The 21923-nt window shown below is 52.2% G+C and overlaps 1 protein-coding gene across 1 annotated transcript in view; it reads left to right on the plus strand.

Annotated features, from left to right (window-relative positions):
• Window positions 1-21923, plus strand: part of CACNA1D (calcium voltage-gated channel subunit alpha1 D) — a 339389-nt gene that overhangs the window by 303881 nt on the left and 13585 nt on the right. Inside the window, exons 39-42 of the mRNA XM_004615165.2 lie at window positions 2731-2833; window positions 4011-4112; window positions 8896-9026; window positions 21772-21888. Of these exons, the coding sequence (XP_004615222.1) occupies window positions 2731-2833; window positions 4011-4112; window positions 8896-9026; window positions 21772-21888 (453 nt within the window). The remainder of the gene's footprint in view (window positions 1-2730; window positions 2834-4010; window positions 4113-8895; window positions 9027-21771; window positions 21889-21923) is intronic.

The following is a 21923-nucleotide window of genomic DNA, read 5'->3' on the forward strand; positions in this document are numbered from 1 at the left end:
AGGGGCCAAGCCCCAGAGAGGGTAGGCAAGACTGGTGAGTGGACATGACAGGGCCTCCAGTCTTTTTGTTTGTTTGGGTTATTTGGGGCGGGTGGCATACAAGGTGCTGCTTAGGGCTTACTTCTGGCTTGGTGCTCAGGGATCACCTTGGCAGGCTCAGGAGACCATATGGGGTGGAAAGGATTGGACCCTGGGTTGGTTGTATGCATGGCAAATAAATACTATTGTTCTAGCCTCAGTGGCCTCCAGTTTATTTTTATTTTATTTTTATTGACTCACTGTGAGATACACTTACAAAGCTTTCATGATTGAATTTCAGTCATACAGTGATCGAACACCCATCCTTCTACCAGTGCACATTTTCCACCACCAATATCCCCAGTATTCCTCCTTCCACCCCATCCCATCCCCTGCCTCTGTGGCAGGCATCTTCCTTCTTACTCTCTCTCTCTACTTATGGGCATCATGATTTGCAGCACAGATACTGAGGGGCCATCATCTTTGGTCTTTATCTACTTTCAGCACACATCTCCCATCCTGAGCAATCCCTCCAACCATCATGGACTCAGTGGTCCCTTCTCCATCCCAACTGCCCTCTCCCGCAGCACATGAGGCAGGCAGCCTCCAGTTTAGAAAGGTGACTGCCCCCTGCAGAAGTAGACTGCAGGCAGGGCATTTGCCCGGGAGGATGCTGGTCATCTCAGTTGCAGAAGCAAAGGTTAGAGTGGAGAAGTAGGAGTGAGGCTGGAGAAGAGGGGGTGGTGCTGGACGGTGGTGCTGCTTCTCCTGGTGTGATGGTGGAGCCCATCACCCAGGCCTGGACATGGCCTCCAAAGGCTGCTCTGGACTCTTTCTTCCCTTCCCCTCAACACACACACACACACACACACACACACACACGCACGCACACGCACACGCACACGCACACGCACGCACTCACACACTAGTGGAGATCTGTTCTCCTCATCAGGGAAGAGGTGCAGGAGCTGCCTATTGAAACTACCCTCAAGCAATCCAGCCGGTCTGCACCAGTGACTGGTGCCAGCTCCCTGTAGGCCCAGGGTTTGACCTGTGCAGTGGTGGCCAGCTCTACCCAGAACCTGAGGTAACTGAGGAGTGCCTAATATGTATTCATATTAGGGCTTTCAAAATTCCCACCCCCAAAGTCAAGAACACTCTATGGGCAAGTCCTTGGGGACCTAGTTTGTGTCCTTGCTTCTCTTCCGCTCAACTTGGAGTGTGGGTTCACAGAGTAAGGCACTTCTCTTGCTTCCTGTCTCCTTACCAACAGCCAGAAGGCTTCCCGTGTGCACACTATACACTGTGCACTCCTGTGTTTGCACTCCGAGGCCCCTGCAAAGGCCTGCATGTCCTGAGGAAGACACTTAGCGTGGAAAGCAAATGAATGTCCAAGTGTTTTGTAGACAGCGATGGTCAGCGATTAGCAGTGGAATTTAGGGGCAGGTGGAATCATGCATGACGCAGGATTCTAGTTCATTTACAGGGAGGAGAAAATGTTTGCTTTCATCTTTCTGTGGGGACAATCAGTCAGCCAAAGGTAAGAAATTTGAGACTTGGGCTAAAGAGAGAGTATAGGGGTTAAGGGATTGGCTTTGCACACAACTGACTCAGATTCTATGGCTATATTTCCCAAAGCACTGCCAGGAGTCATCCCTGAGCAGTGAGCTGAGAGTAATCCCTGAGCACCATAAGATCACTATATCACTGTCATCCCATTGCTCATCGATTTGCTTGAGCAGGCTTGCTTCTGGCTCCATTACAGACATTACAGTAACATCTCCATTGTGAGACTTCTCATTACTGTTTTTGGCATATTGAATATACCATGGGTAGCTTGCCAGGCTCTGCTGTGCGGGCAAGATACTCTCGGTAGCTTGCTGGGCTCTCCAAGAGGGACGGAGGAATCTAACCCGGGTTGGCCACGTGCAAGGCAAATGCCCTACCCGCTGTGCTATCGCTCCAGTCCAAGCACCATAAGATATAGCTGAGAAACCAAGAAAAAAATAAATTTGAAACAATGATTATTCAGTTACCAATCAGGTAGCACCAATCAGGCTTAGGTTCTGGGCTGATGTGTTGCCCATGCTCTGTTTTACTCCTGGCATGTCCCTTTGGTGGTGACGTATCATTTCCAGATGAGGTCACTAGGGCCCCGGGAGGAAGTCCCCAAGTCCTCTCAGAGCTGGCGTTAGAGGGGCCAGGAAGGAGACCTGAGATGCAGGAAATAGGACCCCAGCTCTACAAGACCACCACTTCTAGAAACCACTTTGGCTGGTACAAACCATCACCTGCTGGTCACGCTGGGCAAGGTCCTCCAAGGATGCTCTCTGTGGGAGAGAGAGGAATGGGTCTCAGTCGTTCAGGGCAAAGTCTGAGGCTCGTGGGCCTGCCTCTTTGTGCCAGCATCATCAAACCCCCAGAGCATAGCAACCCAGTGAAAGTTCCCATCATGCACTCACCCCACCACACCGGGAGAGCTGCTCCCAGAGCAGAGGCCGGGGCACTGGAACGGTGCGGTGCCTGCACTGATGAGCAAACACCAAACTGGACCATGACTCCACGAGTAACACTTTGATCTGCAGCGTCTGTGAGCCACCCCAGGTAGCAGGTGCACCCCTAATGGCTGCTGAATTCGGTGAGAACAAGCACTGGAGAGAATATGCATCCAGCCTTCATGCTCCACTGAGAAACTCCACTTTGTGTTCACAGAGACTCGTTGCCATGAATATGCCCCTCAACAGTGACGGGACGGTCATGTTCAATGCCACCCTGTTTGCTCTGGTGCGAACGGCTCTTAAAATCAAGACAGAAGGTGAGCGGCCCTGGAAGCAGAGGGCAGGTGGGGGCAGGAGGAGGAGATGGCACATCTGTTTGGCCTTTTCTTGCAGAAGGGAGACTCTGAAAAGAGGGCTAGAGGTGCCATCAGCTCTGTGGTGGCCTGACTGGCCGCCCTGTCTCCCTCATTCCTACTTCCATGCTCAGGTGGGCACTCAGGTGGTCTGTGTGATTGGCCTGGGTTTGAGTTCAGCCTCTTTCGTGGGCTGATTTGTGGTGCCGAGGGTCACACCCAGGAGCTGGCACCTATGTGGCACAGCCTCAGCTGCCTCCGAGTTAGGCCTCTTTGAAGTGGGCACCTCAGTGTCCACTCACAGCAAGACAGACCCTCATCTGTGAAACCTGAACGGCCTCGGCACCCGCATCTTCCCTGCTGAGAGAGAGAGCTGTCTTCCCGGACAGCAGGCGCTGGGGCGTGCATGGCCCTGGGGCTTGCTCCCTGGCAGCATTAGAAGAGAGGTGGACGCAGATTGGGGCCAGGCGAGAGGCCGACTCTCAGAGTCACTTTGTTGAGGAGAGGGAAGAGAGGGGCCAGCAAGGGCCCCTGGCTGAGAGCTGGCTCCCCTGAACCCCGTGAGCTCAGGACCAGGAAAGGCAGGTTCCTCAGGATTCCACATTCTCCCAGCAATGGGAACTTCTCTGAACTCCCCCCCCCCCCCCGCACTCCCCAGGCAGTGTCATGAAGGCCACACTTGGACACCAAAATGTCAGTTTAAAAAGACAGATACTGGGGCCATGCGACACAGACAGAAACAGGCCCGAGCAACGGCGAGAAATCATGCTTGGCTGAAATTGGGGCTGGGACGTCAAGAGTGGAAAAAGCCCGGGGATGAGGGAAAAGTCTGGGAGGCTGAGAGCAGGGCTAGGAGGCCTTGGTTGGGGGCGGGGGGGGCGGGGCGTGCTGTTTCTGCCATAGGCGTCAGTTCCAGAATTTAAAAAAAAAAAATGGTAGTGACAGATGCATGGCTGCCCAGTGGCAGGGTTGGGGATTTCCTCAGTAGGAGTGAGGAGGGCCTGACCCAGAAGAGCCTCAAGGCACGGGAGATCCAGCCCTGGGTTCTGCCAGCAGCCAGTGTGGGGAGAACGAGTGTGGGGACAGGGGGTTGCTGGTAAAAGCAGCAAGGCCTGGATTCGCATCTTGTTTTTGAATCCAGGGAACTTGGAACAGGCAAATGAAGAACTGCGTGCTGTGATCAAGAAAATCTGGAAGAAAACCAGCATGAAACTACTTGACCAAGTGGTCCCTCCAGCTGGTGGTCAGTGTAATCTTTTTCCTCAGTCGTTCTTAGTCCGCACAGGGGTTTGAATTGATAGTGAGAGTCCAGCAAGCCCTGTGGGGGGAGGGGGCGCACAGAACCCCTCCTTTGTCCTCTAGTTCCAACACCCGGCGGGCTGGTCCCGGCTTGTGTGGTGGGTGGGGGGCAAGATGTTTGAGAAGAGCTGGCTGTAAGAAACAAGGCCTGAGTGTATCTGTCCTAAAGGAAGTATTTCATAGACGTTTCCTTTGGCCCTGCCATATGCCAAACTTCTCACGGGGAACGTCTAGCTTTCCGAAAATGGTAGTTTTGAAATGTTCTTATCAAGACTGAATTTATTACTTGATATGACCCCCAAGTATCCCTTTAATGAGAACTGAGAGCAGAGAAAGAACTAACAAACATGCTTCTTAACCGTTTGTTGTTCATCCTAACATAACTGACTTAACTCAGATTTATATATTTGTGTATGTCTATATATATATAGCAGATATATATATATGTAATAATATGCTGTTTTTTCATTTTGTTTAACTACACATGAACTTAGAAGCTGAGGTGGTTGTGTTTTGACTGTTTTGTTTTCGAGTTTTAAAGGTGCAGGATGGGTTTATTCAGGCCCCCCTTCCCCCATACCCACCCCCCGCCAGCGTCCTGGCCCTCCCTGGCCGACAGAATGGTCCTAGATAATGTTTTGCCAATGGAACCTCCAGTGCCGTTGTCCCTGCATTGTCTCTGTACTGGTCTGGCTCCAGTCTCGAAGCCAGCTCAGGTGCCCTGGCCTGGACAGTGGCCACGGCCCCTCCCTCTGGATCACGGAGGCCAGAGAGAGCAGCCCCCAGGTGTAAAGCAAGGAACAGCATGGGCTTGAGGGAGTTGCCCCTCAAAGGCACAACCGCCCAACTTGGCACAGGGGGCGGGGGCGGGGGGGATGAACTGCCAAGACCCGAGAAGGGAAAGCAAAAGCCACCTCCAAAACCAGAGGGCCCACCCCCAGGTCAAACTCGTGTTGGATGCGTCCTGGCTCTGTAGCGCAGGGCTACTCTGTCCTGCACCTTTAAAACCCCTCTTTGGTTTTAGTTCCTTTCTTTTCAGCTGCTCAGTGCTCGCATGGCTTAGAGAAACTGCTTTCTTAAACGGTTATAACAATGTGCTTGAGCTTTTTCTGCAGCCTCCATTCCTCTCAACTCTTAGTCTTTCAGAATATTCTGAAGCAATTCTGTTTCAGGGTGGTGGCATGGAATCGGGGTTATCTCTTGCCAGCTGTATTCCCCAGCGATGTTTCTCACAATACAGAGATGCATGCTTCAGAGCAGCAGCAGTGTCTGTCTCCGGAAACCTTCCCCGGGCCGGCCCTCACCCATCAGCCCAGCCTCTCTCCCCAAAGTGCCCCTTTCCTGAGAAGCCCCTTTCCTCACGGCCCCGTGCTCTGGAAATGTCCTGGGAACACCACGTTCCAGTGGGGCCCTGAAGCCCCATTCCTCCTCATTGTACCAGGAACACACACACACACACACACACACACACACACACACACACACACACACACACACACACACACGCCCAGAACTCAACCCCTCATCACAGTCCCTTTCCTTTGAAACACGAATCCGCTCTTGGCTCTGCTGGTCTGCTAACAGAGACCAGAGATGCTCTCACCTTCTTGCTCCAGTAACTGGACTTGCCTTTTTGTATTTTTAGAATAGATTGGGGTTTAGGGTAACAAGTGTCAGGATTCCGTATGGCAGCTGGAGCATCGAGGAGAGGGAATGCCCCGGAAGTTGCATGCCCCTGTCATTGGGCCAATTTCATGCCTCATCCAGATTGAGTCTCCACCTGGAGCTGTTGCCACCTACATTCTACAAGGTTTCCAGGCCGCCAGGACCAGACCAAAAGAGCCGGTGGGGAGGGATTTAGTTTATTTGATGTCTCCCGGGCCCTTGTCTATCTTCCAGGAGGCCAGGAGATCCAGATACTGCCATTTCAGGACACACTTAGAAAAACAAGAATCCAGCCAGCCGTGGGGGCCAGCTGCCGTGGGACAGCTTCCCATATGCTGCCACCAGCCCAGAGCCCAGCCTGTCACTCCTGGGCCCACGGTGTTCCTTTAGCCCCAGTGACCCGGCAGAGCAGGTTTCGTCTTGAGAGACTTTGTAGTATGTGACACGGCTTCTCCTCCCTGCAGCACTCTGAGCTTGGCGGTTAGGTGAAACTGAGGCACGGGCCCGGGGAATTCTGCTGAGCTGGCCATCTCTGCTGGGACTCAGAGGGCCAGAGTCTTTGGCCAACAGAATAGCTTCTCCAGCACAGAGAGCTATCTCATTTCCCCTCTGTGTCCCACAAACGTTCTCACCTCCGTTCTCAGAAGACCCTTTACCTCTTTTCATTTGGGCCTTCATGCCTTGACCTGAATCTTTGACTTCTTTGTCCTGAAGAGCCCAGAGCTGACCTCATCTCAACCCCTTAGGTCCTGAGCCCAGATGTTCTCACGGCATGGCTTCCTCTCTCCGGGAGCTTTTCAGAAAACCCTGCCCTAGATCCAACCCTGCTCTGAAGAACACATCCCGAGCTCAGTGTTAGCACAATGTCTCCCCAGGAGAGGGTTCGAAGTCCCGAGCACTTCCTGCAGAGGTCGGGCAGGGCTGTCTCTGCTCAGCTCTCTGTGCTGGGGACCTGTCCCCCCTTACTTCCAAGGCCCCTAGAGGAGCCCCCACAGCCTTGGCGTGGGCCACTGCAGCCCCACATTGCCCAGACGAAGGAGCAGTAAGGGTTAGGTAGACCCATCATGCATGCTGGAAGCATCCGTACAGAAGGAGACAAGCCAGTGTTTCCCAGGGAGCAGAGTTGGGGGCGGAGGGAGAGGGAGTGTCCGTAAAAGGCTGTGGTGCTGCAGGTGGGAAGCCCACCCTAAGACCCTCCCTCAGCAGCACGTGCAGGGAGAGACTTTCCTCTGAGAGCAGCTCTGAAGATAGTGAGTGACCTGTGTGGGCTGAGCCAGGACTCCGCCTCCCAACCAAGCGAGGTGGTATGAGGAGGCAGTGGGCAGGCCTGGGCCTCCGACCCCAGCCCCACACCCTGGAGGAAGTGGGCATGACTATTGACTATTCCCCGCTGGGTACAGTGGGCAGAGGCAGAGTCACCCCCTGTGTGCTGTTATGAAGAGGCTCTGAAACTGCTCTGACACTGGCCTGGTGTCTGTGGGCATCCTGTTGTGTCCGTGTCCCAGGTGCCAGGAAAATGGAGAATGGTCTGAAAGTAAATCAGGGGGTGCAGTGTCAAGAATCCACAGTCCTCTCTCAGTGAGCTCGCGGGCAGTGCTAAAATGTCCAGACTGGCTCGAGACCCCAGAGTTGCCCCCCTCACACAAACACACACACACACACACACACACACACACACACGCTATCAGTCTTCATTTCTTGTTGAGAATCCCGACACTCCTTCAGGACCCCCAGACCATGTTGGGAAAGCATTCCTGAGGCCAGACCATCCTGAGACATCTGCTCTGGGCTGCCTCCAACCAGGAGCTGGGTGGGGCACAGCCAGTAGCCCAGAGCGTCCCAGACCCAGCACCCACTAATGTCCACATGGGCGTCCTGTCCCCCAAACTCTCCTGCCCAGAACTCACTGCAATGCCAAGTGCAAATGGAGGTGATTGCTGGTTAACCATTCTCCAGCCCCCCCCCCACACAGATCCACTTTGGGGGCTCACTGCACGTCTCCTGAAATCCTTGCAGCACCTCAGAAAGTTATTCCAGTAGAGACCACAGCCCAGAGAGCTTGGATCCCTGGCACCGTATGCCATCTGACTTGCCAGGATGACCTAGCCAAAAGCTTGAGGTCCCACGTCCAGTCTTCTGGGAGTCAGGGTTCGTGCCTGGCCCCCGATGCAGCCCATGTACCTGGACTGCTACCATGTTCTGACACTTGCCACTTACGAGGCCTTACCACACAGAAATCTGATGATGAGCACCCTGGGGATAAAGAGACTTGTGGGGACCCTAGCGCACACCTCCTCTGCCCAAGGTGGTTTACCAGGAGACGGCCAGGCCACTGTTCTGCCTCATGCATCCCCTTGAAAACACTCCCCAGAATCCCCTCTGCCCACTTGTGGCTGCTGTTTCCAAACAAGCAGATACACCAGCTCAGCTCAAGGCTCCTTGGAGCTGATGCTTTGCAGCGCGTGGTTTGCTCTCCAGGAGCAAACCAGGAGGAGGTCTCTGGAGACTACTGCAGAGAAAAAGGGGGTCCCAGGAAAATATGGACTTGCAGTCGCTTTTCTGAACCTTCCTTTTCTTCCGAGCTCTCACCCTTCTGCGGTCACTATCTTTATCCCCAAGCATCAGGATGTGGATGGTTAATTGCCCAAGGCGTTCACGGTGATTACACATGCACATCCCTGGGCATGGGATGAAAATACGGCCCAGGAAGCCTCTTTTTTTGTGTGTGGTTGTTTTGTAATTTTTATTTTAAGTCAATAACCAAGACAGCACTTCATAATGTCACTAATACGCTGCTCTTTTTAACTTGCGATAAATTACCTTATTTTCTGCAATCCTAAGTACCAGTTCATCGCACTGAACTGACTCTTGATTTTGAGCCTTCAACTGCTTTGCCAAACCTTGCTTTTTTGCTAGCTCTCACCCCTGCGGTGGGCGCTCAGAGCCCTGCCCTCCGCGCCGCGCCACCCCCGCCCCGCCCCTCCCCCAGCCAGAAGCGAGTGTAGAGGCTCCTGGTCCAAATGTGCTGATTCGGGAGAGCTCTGTCTGGTCTCTCCGTTTAGATGATGAGGTAACCGTGGGGAAGTTCTATGCCACTTTCCTGATACAGGACTACTTTAGGAAATTCAAGAAACGGAAAGAACAAGGCCTGGTGGGAAAGTACCCCGCGAAGAACACCACGATTGCCCTGCAGGTGAATTGTTGTTTTGTTCTGTTCTCCCTTTTCACTAACAATTTCATCAGCTTATTTGAAATACTAGAGAGTGGACTGTTCCTCATGGTTGAGCAGTACTGCCAGGATTTTGTTTAAACTGAGCTACTGCACACACACACACCCCCAAAGGTGGACTAGCCATTCTGGGCCTCCAGGTAAGTGCCTCCCTCTCCTTGCTTGACCCCAGGATAACACCTCAACTGCATGGGGGTGGGCAGGGCAGAACCTCCAGACAGTGGTGGAGACCCCAGTCGCTCCCCACTGGTCGGTGGAGTGCAAACCAGTATTGCCTCAGTACCTACCCGGAGCTCCCCCCACCCATAGTGACCCCAAAGTCAGTGACCCCCTCCCATCCCTCCAGCCCTGAGCCCAGGGCCCCAGCTGCCCCCTCAACCCCAAACAGCTTTCCATCTGAACGCAAGTGCTTTGTTTTGTTTCTGTTCGTTTCTTACCCCACTGCTTGTTGGTTTGGTCCATCTCAGTAACATCCATCACCTCCTGGTGTGTGCAGTGCGTGGGCGTCTGTCTCTGTGTGCGTGTCTGTGTGTTGTCTTGAAGGGCTGTGATCGTAGCTGTGCAAGCGCCGTGCCCTCGCCCCCCAGGCCACCTGTCCCCCTGGGGTAGCCAGAGCGCCCCGCTGCTCAGAGACTCTAGACTTGTTGAGCTCAGAGCCCCCACACCAGGAAGCAGGGGGGCAAAGGCAGCTGCTAGGAGGGTCCACAAGGGAATTTGTGCGTGCTGGTGGCAAAGGGGAATGGTAAGGAGGGACTGAGAAGGAGGGTGCTAGGGATGGGGGGAGGGAGCTACTGGGTGGGCAACCCCCTGCCAGCCACCGTCCAGAGCAGTGAACGGTGAAAGTCCCGAGTGTGTGTCAAGTCCATCCTGAATACTATCCAGATGTTTCCCTTTTAATTTACTTATCTCTGACGTGACTCTGATGGTCCTGTTTCCACCACGTGCCTCAAATCAGTCCTGTAGGCCTTGAAAAAGTTCAGTGTAGAATGGTCCTTCCCCCTTATTTTTCTTTTTTTCATGGAGAGAATCCCCAACATTATTTTGCTTCGAAAGTAATAACAACTGCTACTAAAGTGTGGGCTTGTCTGTGATCTTGCTGCAAGAGAACATGGATGCAAGTGGCCATGAACGAAAGAGTGAAGGAATGAGGGAGCATGTGTAGATGGCAGGTTGTTGGATTACTCGGGGGGGTCATGTTGAGATGGCGCTCTCGCCAGACAGTTGCAGGGCTGGGGGAAGGGAGGGGAGCCAGCCCAACTATCTCCGACCTTTTCTTTCTCTGATCACAACTCCGAAAGGCTTAGCTTGGGATCACAGGCCCTGTCAGGTAGCTCATTGCTGGCTCGGATGGTGGCCTTTGTGAGTTCTCCCCTTCTCACTGATGCAGGTGGCCCAAGTGGCAGCTGTCCTCCTGTGTAGCGGTCTTAGAGACAAAGCAAACTGGAAAGGTGTTTTTGCACGTTCACCCAGGTCTCTGTCCCTGGGTAATAAGAGCAGTGTTGAAGGATTCTAGCCAATGGGGTTGGAACGTGATGCCTTTTCTGGAGGGGGAAACATACTCTTTCATGGATGCGTTATATCATGATTTACAGTAACTATATCAGCTCTGTAACAAGACCTTCTTTTTTGGTGGAAGACATGTATGATTTCCTGAATACAGACTTATAACCATTACCCAACCCCTAAGGCTTCCCGATTGGATGGCTGAGTGCTCGCTCTGGTTTCTGGATATAATGTTTTGATGTATTAAAACCTGAAAACAACACCCGGCTAAATAATGACTGCCCTGGCTTTACAAATGCTATTCTGAGTTGAAGGGTCAAGTGGTACTAAAGCGATACATTGCAAGTCATCGGTTAAAAGAGTCTATTACATTGTGTTAAAACTGTGTTGAGGGTTGGTTTTTCCTCCTAAACATTTTTCACTTTGTTTATAGAGCTTCATTTCTTGGATGAAATTTAAATATTTTGAGTTAGATGATGTCAACACATTTTCACATGCTTCCATTGGGAGTTGAGACAATGTCTATAATTTATGTTGCATATACAGCCCAGAAAATTAAGTTGTATTCATAATATTGGCAGATAAATTCTGAAAATGCACTTGACTCTGAAGCAGACCTTAAAAATAGAAAAATCTTTGTCTCCTTGAAGGATAATTCTAATTACATTTTTGGCTTCCTCAGCTATAGGACTAGCTTTAAATGTGATTTGTGACTCGGCATTTAATTAGCATGAGAAAATCCTTCCTTTCTGCCTGTCCTGCCCACAGAGTGGCTAGGGAAACAGGTCAAATGGCAGCAGGGGAAGCACCTCAAGAATCGCTAGGACAGGTACAAGGTCCCCCAGAAGCCCCCTGGGAAGTGAAGGGAGGGGCTTCTGCCCCTGCTGGTGGGTTGGGGGACCCCAGGGCTGCAGACAGTGGAGTGTGGGCCTCGCGGTGTGAGCGCAGAAGACAGAGGCTGTGCGTGGTTGTGCTGCGTTAGAATGCAGTCTGTCTGAACAGCATCCCAACGGCTCCAGCTTCTCTGCAACCCCCTCCGCCCCACCCCCGCCATGGAAGGGTTTTCCTGAGCACAGAGACCCACGATGGTTCCAGCCCTGCGGGCTCTCCCGGGTTTCCTCCGTTCAGACCAACTGCGGTGGCCCCTTCTGCACGAAGGGGGGTGGCTTGAGGAGCTCCTGGACCCGGGTGTGGGAGGAGCCTGGCACCCAGTGTCCTCTGGCCGTTGTGGTCTGAATGAGTGTGCAGTTTCCATCCGTCCATCCTCCTCCTCATCCAAGCCAGCCTTCTCTCCAGCCCCTCTCCAGAGGGAGCCAGAGGGAAGCTGCCTCCGGCTTTTGATTTGCCTCACTCATCCACTACATACCATACTCACTTTAGTTTGACTCAGCTTTTGCTCTTCATCCAACGTCGCTGCCACCAAGTGACCTGCAAGTTTCCGCACAGAGCAGGCAGATGAGGGAGCACGGCTCTGCAGGGGGAACGCTCAGCCCTTCCCAGCAGAGAGCCATGCATGCCCAAACGCTCCTCAGGGCTCCCCGGTGAGGACTGGGACGGCTCTGCACCAGGCAGACACGAATCGCTCCTATAGTTCATGGGTCAGAACAAGAAAAGGTCCCACAAAGTGGGGAAGGTTTTGTTCATTTCCTCTTTTGCACATTCCTTTTTGCCGAGACTAGTGCACTCCAAAGCGACTCTCTGTCCCTCTCCCATCCCAGATGGGAACCTGCCCCACTGGACAACAGGAAGAATTCAGAGAGGGAAGCCATTATCATTTTTTTTTCCTGAAACCCCACTTGGAAGTTCGATTTAAGGAGATTTGATTTCAGGAGACCTTTGCTTCCAGCTGTAAAACGATTAGGCTGGGGATGGCGTAGCTGACAGATGGCCGGGTGGGTGGGTAAGTGGAAAGGTGGGTGGTGGACAGACACCAGTGACTCCTTATCCCTCATATGCCTTGGTGCAGTGCACAGACAGAAAAAAAAATGGAGGGGCGGGGGGCCTCCACTGATGTTTAATCTGCGGACCATCAGACATCTGCTATCTAGACATCTGAATCTAAAAGCAGAGCTTCTTCTTTTAAGCATGATTCCATCTAAAGCCATCAAAAGGCTTGTTTTTCCTTTTTTAATATAAGAGGAGAACAGATGCTAACAGATGAGATTTCACTGGCTGATTCATTTGTTTCAGATGCTTGAACGGATGCTTTAGAGTTTTCTGCCTGAGCTGCAGCACCGGGCTCGTTAGTCGGAGGCGTGCATGGCTCCGGCCTTGAAAGGGAAAAAGGCTGCAGTGGGCTTATTTCTACTGAAACCGCATTTCGGGAGAAATGCAGGAGAAAGCAAACCCAAGGCCCCAGGGCGACCCCTCCCAAGCCAAGCCCTCCTCCAGAAGGTGGACATGGGGCTGTGGTTCATCTGCGGAGCCGTGGCTGCCTGTCGCGGACGCTGCTCGCCGTGGCACTTTTTCCTGAGAGGGGACGTGCCAGGCTTACCAGTTTTCCCTTCCAAGCAGAGACTCAGAGAAAGGGAAAGAGGGAGAGAGAGCCAAGGAAGGGGGCAGCCGTCCCCACAAAGGAATGAAATGAACACAACTTCCTGATGCTGGCCAGTAATAATAATAATAATAACAGCAACTAAAATCCTAATCAAAAGATTGAGCAGACCTGCCTAAGGTGGGCAGCTGACTGTTCCAAAGTCCCGCATCCCCAGTTCGCCTGAACCCCCAAAGACCGACAGGCCCCTTGGCGCTGAGCTGACGAGAGTTCTGTTTCCGTGCCAGTCCACCATGGCCTCCTGCTCCCCGCCTCCTGCCCTCTGTCGTGACCTGGTGGAGAATGCAGTGAGAAATGGGCAGGACAGCAAGCTCAGACACACCCATTGAGACTAACACTCCCCCCCACCCCCCTGCATGCCAGACCCAGCCAGGCAGCACCTCAGGTTCCATCTTAACGTGTCCACAGGAAATGCCACCACACCCAAACCTCATCCCACATTGTCCGTCTTTGATTTGTACTTAAAGCCAGTCTGGGGATGCCTCTTTGGAATCAGTGTGGTCTAGTTTCAAGGATTCTGGGAGTCAGGGAAACTGGGTCCTAGTCTCTGCTTCTGCAGTTTCACTTTCTGTGTCACCTTGGGCAAGACACTTAACCTCTCTGTGCCTCAGTTTCCCCATCTGTAAAATGGGGGTAATAATGTCGACCTACCTCACAGGGCTGTTGTGAGGAATAGCTAAGTGATTGTAAAAGCACTTTGAACGTATAATTGCTTATTATTAAGACTAAAACAATAATAATATCATATGCCTGTTTACTACCAGAACTTTAAGAAATTCTTATTTCTCTTTGATCTCTTTTCTGTACTGTAGTTATCCATTGAGAAAGAGAAAGAATTCTCCCCTTTTTAAGATACCATGGAAATGCATAAAGATGTAAACAGAAGTAATTCCACAGGTTGTTTTTTGACATTGCAAATGGTAGATTTTTGCCCGAGAAATTGTTTCCCAAGGGTGCCAGTCTGAAATCCTCAGTCAGTGAATTCCATGCAGTGAATACCTGATTTTGAGCCCAAGAAACCCAGAGGAGCCAATCTAAGTTTTAAAAAGCAATGTTCAAAAGTAACCTCAGTGTAAAACATGAAGTTTCTGCACTGTTTGGAGAAAAGAAAAAAAAAAACAGTTGTAAGTCCTTTTGCCTGCTGTGTGTGTGTACCTCTCAATGTGTGTGTGTGTGTGTGTGTGTGTGTGTGTGATGTGTGATGTGTGGTCTGTCTGTCTGTCTGTCGGGGAGGGAGTTGGGGGTGGGTGAGTAGTGTGGCAGACAAGGAAGAGAGCACCCACAGGACCTGTCCCTGGCTCAGTGGGCACTCACCTGGACATCCCTGGTAATCAGGGAGCCCTAGAGACCAGACAGAGTGGGGGCAGGGCTGGACCGTGTCACCGGTGAGAAGGGTCCTCAGGGATCCTCCAGCCTGAGTCCTGTGTCTCCTGTGCTGAGGTGCTGAGGTCCCTGTCCTTTACCCCAATCGCTCAGGGGACCCTGTAGTCCTACATTCCCAGATATTAGAGACACCCTGGGCTTCCTGTGGTGTGCCCCGGCACCCCCAGTTCTGGTCCCTGGGGCAGACCATCATGAGTCAGGAGCGCTCAGCCTGGGTTTTTGCAGCAGCGCCCGATGGCCTCAGAGCAGGGGCCTGCACACAGCAGCACTGGCAGTTAGGTGGGGTGGCGTGGGAAGCATCCCCCATGGGTATGGCAGGGGCCCTGGTGACAATGGTGAAGCACATCTGCTCGTTTGTGTGCCCCCCTCCAACACACACACAGCTTGAGTGGTCATACCTCCCCACTAAACACCCCAGGACCCTTGGAGACCCCCTTTTGCTCTGCCTGGTCTGTCGGTGCTGATGGGGAGAACAGGCCCTGGTGTGGTATTTGATCTGCGCTGAGATCAAATAAGCCCCCGTGACTCTCTGGCCCAGCCTACTGTCATATTTATTCAATACCAGCGGGCAGTGTGTGCTCATGTCTGTGAGTGTGTCACCCTTATCTCTCTGGGTCAGGGTGACTGCCCTTCCCCTCCAAACACCCTGGCTGGAGCCTCGCTGGAACAGCCCTCATGTTCCCCAGACCACTGCTCCTGCTTCCTCTGCTCACAAGCCTTTTCAGTCACAGCGCTAAGCACGGGCTGGAGATCAACCTTTTGTTAGGACTCAGAGACAAGAGCCTTGCCCCGTGGGGGCCTGGCCCTGCTGCTGAGCAGTGGCCCTGAGAATGGCTGGACACTAGCCAGTGCATGAAGGCAGCGGGAAGCCAGGCGGCTGCCACTTTCTCTGCAAAAGCGGACAAGGGGTCCCTGAAGCCGGGTGCACAGCTCCCCTGCAGATTCACCTCTGTCTCTTTAGCCCCGGAGCACGGGACTGTAGCTCCCGAAAGGGAATGCTAGCATGCTCATTATCAGAATAGTTGCAGGTGGACCCAGCTAGCTCAGGACCCAGCCCTGGAATCCACGGGCTCCATTCTTCTGCCCTCCTGAGAGGGGGACGCGATGCAGTGGCCATCACAGTGCAACACATTGGCAAAGGGGCATTCAGTTCCTCTTAGTGTACTCGCAGGGTTGACTGACCCACTTAAAAGATGTTATCAGTTCACAAAGCTGTCGGGAGTCCACACACTCCACAGCAGTGCTTTGTCCTCTGAAAATAGTAGTTACTACTTCCATACATCTTTGAGAAGATAGAGTAACTGAGGAGACCTTCAGGCAAATTATAGTATTTAATGGCAAAAGGGCTTCTTTATGGTAGCATGTGATCTACAGAATTCAACCCATACCCTGCCCTGTCCCCTCCCCGCCCCCCCCACTAGCTCAATGTGCCATGATTCAGTTACCCAGGAAGGAGCTTACTAACACATATGTGCGGTTCCATGGTTGGGCGAGCGGTACCTGGGGAAATCCATTGTCCTTGAGCATACCTGAGAAGTGGCTCTTTGAGGTCACGGAGATTAAGTGGTTCTAAGCTACAGTGAAGACTCCCCCTATCTCCCTAAAAGTGCCAAAGGTTAGTTCCCCGAGCCACAGGGTGGGGGAGGGGAGGGCAGGGAAGTAAAGAATAGCCCTTGGATGACACGGGACTTGCACTCGGGGAAAGATGGTGTGGCCTATCCAAAGACAGGAGGTCCACAGGTCTCAAACTTTTGGGTATTGAGACCCTTTCATACTCACAAAAGTATCGAGAGCCCTTGTATGTCCCAACTTACTGTATCATAAATTAAATAAAACTGAGAAATGGTAAAATACAGAACGTGCCAAACCACAGACGCCAGAGAGATGACACCTTCCCCAGGTCCTTGCAGACCCCCTCAGTGCTCCCGGGAGAGAATGAGCATGGCAGGGCACAGGTCAGACATCAGCAACATACACACTGTTGGGACTCTGGAAGGTGACTCTGGGTGTCTCCGGGGTCCCCAGTCCATATTTTGAGAACTTCAGGTTCTTAGAATGATCCCAAAATTCCCTCCAAGGAAATGAGTGCTGGAGACTTTTTTCTGATCTCTCTAGTGAAAGAACCTTCTGCTTATTGGCTCTGTCTGGACCTCCTGCACTTTCCTCTTTTCTTCCTCCTCCACCCCTGGCCATGGCATTCCGGGATGTAGAGCTGCCTGTGTCCTCCTTTGTCAGTTGTGCGAGCAGAGTGCCTGCCATGCCCTGCGTGGCCGTATCTCCGCTCCCACGTTCTCAGGAGAAAGCCTGGTTACATTAGTGCCTCCGAGGTGGAAGTATTAGGAATACCCTTGGTGATGGTGCAGAGCCGAGGATGTGTCCTGTGGCAGGCTTCGTTTTCATAACTGTGATTGTGCATCATTTCCATACTGACCTAGTAGTTCAAGAACTAGGTAGGGGAGGCCAGAGATTTGCTTTGCGAGTGAGCCAACCACATTCTCGTAGGCGCCTAGTCATGGGACAGCTGAGACCTGTAGACCCAACCGCATTGCGGTTTGGCGGTGGTGGCGGTGGAGCCAGCATGGCCCCATGAGAGCTCTGGTCCTGGGGAGCAGGGGTCCTAGCCCAGCCTACGGGAAAATCTAGGTGCATCATTCAACCAAAGGGGAACAGTCACGGCCCTTCCACAAGATCTCATGGAATCAAGTGAGTGAGATCACAGTGGGTGGGACAAAGATTATCTCAGGATACAGGCTGAAGTTGGCTGTGTCTGCCTAGGCTCAACCTTTAACTTTTTATTGCCTGGACACTGGCAAGAGTTTTTCTGATCCTGGTGTTAAAACGAGACCCAAGAATCCAGGTGGAACTCAGCATCTCTATGTTATCATTTGCAAAGAAATATGCCTGGATTTGATCATTCTAAAATAATTTTGGGGAGATAGTTCGGCGGGTAAGGCATTCGCCTTGCATGCAGCCGACCCAGGTTTGAGTCCCAGCTTCCCATACAATTCCCTCACCCACCACCAGGAGTGAGTCCTGAATGCAGAGCCAGGGATAACCCCTTAAGTATTGCCAGGTATAAACTCCCCTCTCTCCCCCTCCCAAAAAAAAGACAAAATAAATAAAATAATTTTGTTTTCTTTCAAAATAACAGTAGCCAACTGGAGGTGTGAAACCAAGTGCGGCCTCAGAGCTGCTCAGAGCATAGCATCCCAGCTGATGTTTCAGTGAGGACTGGAGCAGCCGTGGGTGACTCAGAGTGAGCTGTGCTCATGATTCCCTCCTCCCTTTATATAGAACCCAAGGGCTGTTTGTAACGGACACAAAGGTCACACCATCCCATTTTCCCTGGAGGAAAACAATGACAAAGTCAGGGGTGTGCTGGTGAGCGGCTGTGTGTGCCTGAGTGAATGTGTGGTGAGGAGGCGGGCCACCGCCTGTAGATGAGCCAGTGTCTTCTCTAAGAATTGCCTGTCTCACATGGTATCCTCTGATTGGGCGGCAGCTGGATCCCGGTGGAGGATTGCCTTTTATGAGAGGGCTGGGCAGGGCTGGCCCTCGCTGAGAGAGACCAGGCTCTGCCCGACAGGGGCTCTCGGGCTGGAGTCAAGAAGCCTGGCTGGCGCTCACATCTGAAGATGAATGGCCTGGCCCAGTCCCGACTGGAGACTCACCTGTCCTATCTCCACTGTTACAGTGTAGGTTCTGGGCGTTTCCCGTCCTGGTGTGGTCCTGAGAGCTGCCGACAGGTGTGTTGATGGGGCTAGCGTAGGGGGACAGGACAGGAAAGCATTTCAAATATACCGAGGTAGGAAAAACTTCACCCTGAAAGCGGGCAGAGAAAGGAAGGTAAATGAATGTTGCCACTGGATGCAATGATAGAACTTTATGCTATTGCTTCAGAACTATTTAGAAAGATTTTATAGTCTTTGGGAGTGACTTAATCATTCAGTAGAGTAAATATCTATAAAACTTCAATTAAATGGTGTCTAAAACCTAAAGCAGCAGTCTCTGAAGCGCCAACATTTCTTTTTTTAAAAAGAAAAAAAAATTTATGGTAACATCTAGCATTTAAAAGTTCACGGGAACTAGGCTTGATTCTGTTTAATATTTTATATAATTGGACATCTTAAATCAATAATGTTTCTATTTTATAGCAATTCTGTGTTTATTCAAAACCATAATTCTACTGTGATGTTAATGGAATGACTTTATATGGCTTTAATTGTGTTGGTTTAAGTGCTAATGATCACATTTCGAATTCAAGTAGTATTTTGTTGATAGCGCTAGATACAGATCTGAAATATGAACAAATAGGTAATTTTACTGATTGTAAACTATTTCAAGAAAATCAATGTTCCTTTTTCTAGGGTTGTGGAAAAAAACTAATTTTTTCAAGGGTTTAAGACAGTTTTCTGCATTTTTGGGGATTGGAACTTGTGCCTATGGAAATTTTGGAGCAGCCTAAGCTATCTTTTAGCTTGATATGTGTGCTAGAAATTTTTCATTATCTTGTTTTGTGATATGTAATAAATTCAGGGTGCTGTGCTTAAGCTTTGTTTCAATTCAAGTTTGGGAACATCTGTTTCCCTCCTTCCCAACTCTGGCAAACCCCCTGTTCCCTACCATCCCCCAACCCCCACCCTCCCGTCTTTCCCAGACCCCATATGGAAGAGCAATGTCAGTCCCTGACTCTGAGAAGATGTGCTTTTTCCCTGCTGGGGACAAACAAATTATAATCATGATTTCTAAACCTCTGCTTCTGTGTCTGGGAAGAGCGATGCTTTCTCTCCTTCGATGTCTCTTTAATAAATATGTTGTCATTCTTTGCCTTTGAAAGTGGCTTTCCCGGGCCACCTCTCGACCTTCTCCATGATTTATGTTGCCAACAAATTCTCTGTCCCGTGTCTGTTCACTGCACTCTCCTGATCTTGTGTATCATTGAAGACATGCTTGAGACGGTTCTTGTTTTTATTATGCAATTATGTCTTATGTGTATTTCAGTGAAATGTCAACCCGTCAACAGAGGATGATGTTAAAAATTATCCAAATAAATAGTTTTCTATTTCTTCTAATCAGACCTAGTGCACTCAGTTGAATGGCAGTACACAGAGTTCTGTGTTGTTCCTTAAATTCAGGATCCTGGCTGGTGCCCACTGCCCTGTCTGTGGGTTCATGGACAGAGCTGATTAAGGGGTGTTGACCTAGTGCTTCGTTCCCCCAGGTTCTTAGCGTGGAAAACAGTAGCAGATGTCTCAAACCGGGTCCCCTGTTGGGAACCTTGGCTTTGTCAATGGCTTTTCCTCCCAGGGAGCCAATATCAGACAACACGATGCCCCCCTGCCCCCCACACTCAGCTCTCTTCCCTCACTAGAGTTGCTGCCTGAATAGAACAGGCCCTTTCATGCTGCTGGCCTGCGCTTGCCTGCAAGTCTGCAGGGGAAGAGCTTTGACTCACTTCACATTGGAGTCGCCTCCCTGCCCGTTGCCATGAGAATGGCAAGTGCTTGGCCTCCAGGCCTCGTGACAACCCCCGCCCAAGGCACTGGTTGTGAGCCTGCTGAGAAAGGGAGTGTACGTGCATGCGCACTTTGTGTGTGTGTGTGTGTGTGTGTGTGTGTGTATGTGTGTATGTGTGTGTGTAACTGTGTGAGCACAGGGGCAGGCAAGCCAAAGACCATCTTCTCTGACTATACCACAGATGTTGTGGGCTCAGCCCTGGGGCGTGTGGAGCACAGCATGGCTAGCCTGGAGCTTTGGCGCTTGCTCTGCAGGGGCAGGCCTCAGCCCCCTGGCCCTCCCCACCCACACGAAGACCGGCTGTTTCCCCTCCCCTTACACCCGGCCTGACAGGCCACTTCCCCACAATGGCCCCTTGGCCTGGGTGCTTTTAGGGGCGAGCTTGGTTCCCAAGCGCCCCTTGTGGAGCGCCCTTTGTGACTCAGTGGCTAGAACTCATGTCCTCCCCGTGGGGGTCATCAGATGGCTCCTTCTGGGTGATCCCATGCCCGTGGGGCATGGAGCCCGCTATCCTGTTCCTTCCCTGCAAATGTCAGGGTGGCCTCAAGCATGGTCCTCACACCGTGTTCTGTGTCCACCCACTGCGGAGGCTGTGGAAGAAGGATGGGGTAGTGATCCCTCCACCCCCACCCTGGGGCCCTCTCTCCCACTCGGCCCAGCTCTCTCCTGCAGACCACCCAGATGTACGAGTATCAATTGTTCATGGAGTCCTGCCCAGCCCAGGGCTCAGCCTCTGCCAAGCCTTCAGGCAGCTGCCAGCCTGCAGACAGACTGCCAGCAAGTGGGACGGTGCCAGCGCCCTCCCACCCCCCACCCCGCCAGTAGGGAATGGGGAGCTTTAGAGTAAGAGGCACAGAGAAATGCCTCTTTCAAATGCAAAGACTTGAGTGGAGAAGGATGAAGTCCTGTCTCTCTGAGCCTCCTTCTCTGTAAATTGGTGCCAGGCAGTCACCCTTTCCTCAGAGCTGGCACTCTTTCCCCTATGCTGTCTCTCAGCACTTCCCATGTTGCCCTGATAAAGTCAGAAGCCACAGGATCTTTCTCCCAGGGGCCCCTCCCAAGAGGGCCCCGGGAGGAGAGTCATCTGGATGCGTCTTGGGGCTAGGGTGATGCTCGGCCAGGACCCCATGCTGCCTCCAGCAGCTAGTGTGTGTGTGTGATTCCTTTCCCAAGGGGCCGTGGGCTGAGCACGGGGCCAAAGCCCGGGGCGGCACAGGGGTCCAGGGCGATCGGCCCTGCACAGTGGCAGGTCTGTGTGCGAGTCCACCCATTTCGTCACATCCTGCGTGTGTTGCTGTTTGCAGTGTATGGTGTCACTCTCTCACCCCCGTGGCTTTGAGTGTAGCCAGTGGCTTGGGCAGCAGCATGGCCTGACTGCCCTCTGGCACCTGCCCCTGCCTGGGTATCCCCCACCACCTGGTAGAACAGTCCCCAGATGCTATCCGCCTCATCCCCAGCTCTGGCAGTGGCACTTGGCCTGCCCTCCTTCGGTCACTAAGATGTCTGCCTTGGCCCAGCCTAGAAACCAGGTCCTGTTCCCTGCAGGGTGGGGGGGCGGGGGAAGACCTCAGGCATCCCCACCAAGGAGCCTTTGGGATTGAGGCGCCCCTGGAGCTCCCTTCAGGCCCAGCTCAGTTCCTGCCCTTGCTTCTTGGACACTGCTCCCCATTTCACGGCAGAATCAGCAGGCTCCGGGCCCGGCACCGCCGTGCCTGGCTGGTCTAATCTGTTTTGCCATTTTCCTTGATCCAGGCGGGACTCAGGACGCTGCACGACATTGGGCCTGAAATCCGACGGGCTATCTCATGCGATTTGCAAGATGATGAGCCTGAGGAAACAAAAGGCGAGGAGGAAGAAGATGTGTTCAAAGTAATTATTCCGCACCTAGCTACACATCGACCGCT

This window comes from Sorex araneus, chromosome 4, assembly GCF_027595985.1.
Source record: "Sorex araneus isolate mSorAra2 chromosome 4, mSorAra2.pri, whole genome shotgun sequence".
NCBI classification, from domain to species: domain Eukaryota; kingdom Metazoa; phylum Chordata; class Mammalia; order Eulipotyphla; family Soricidae; genus Sorex; species Sorex araneus.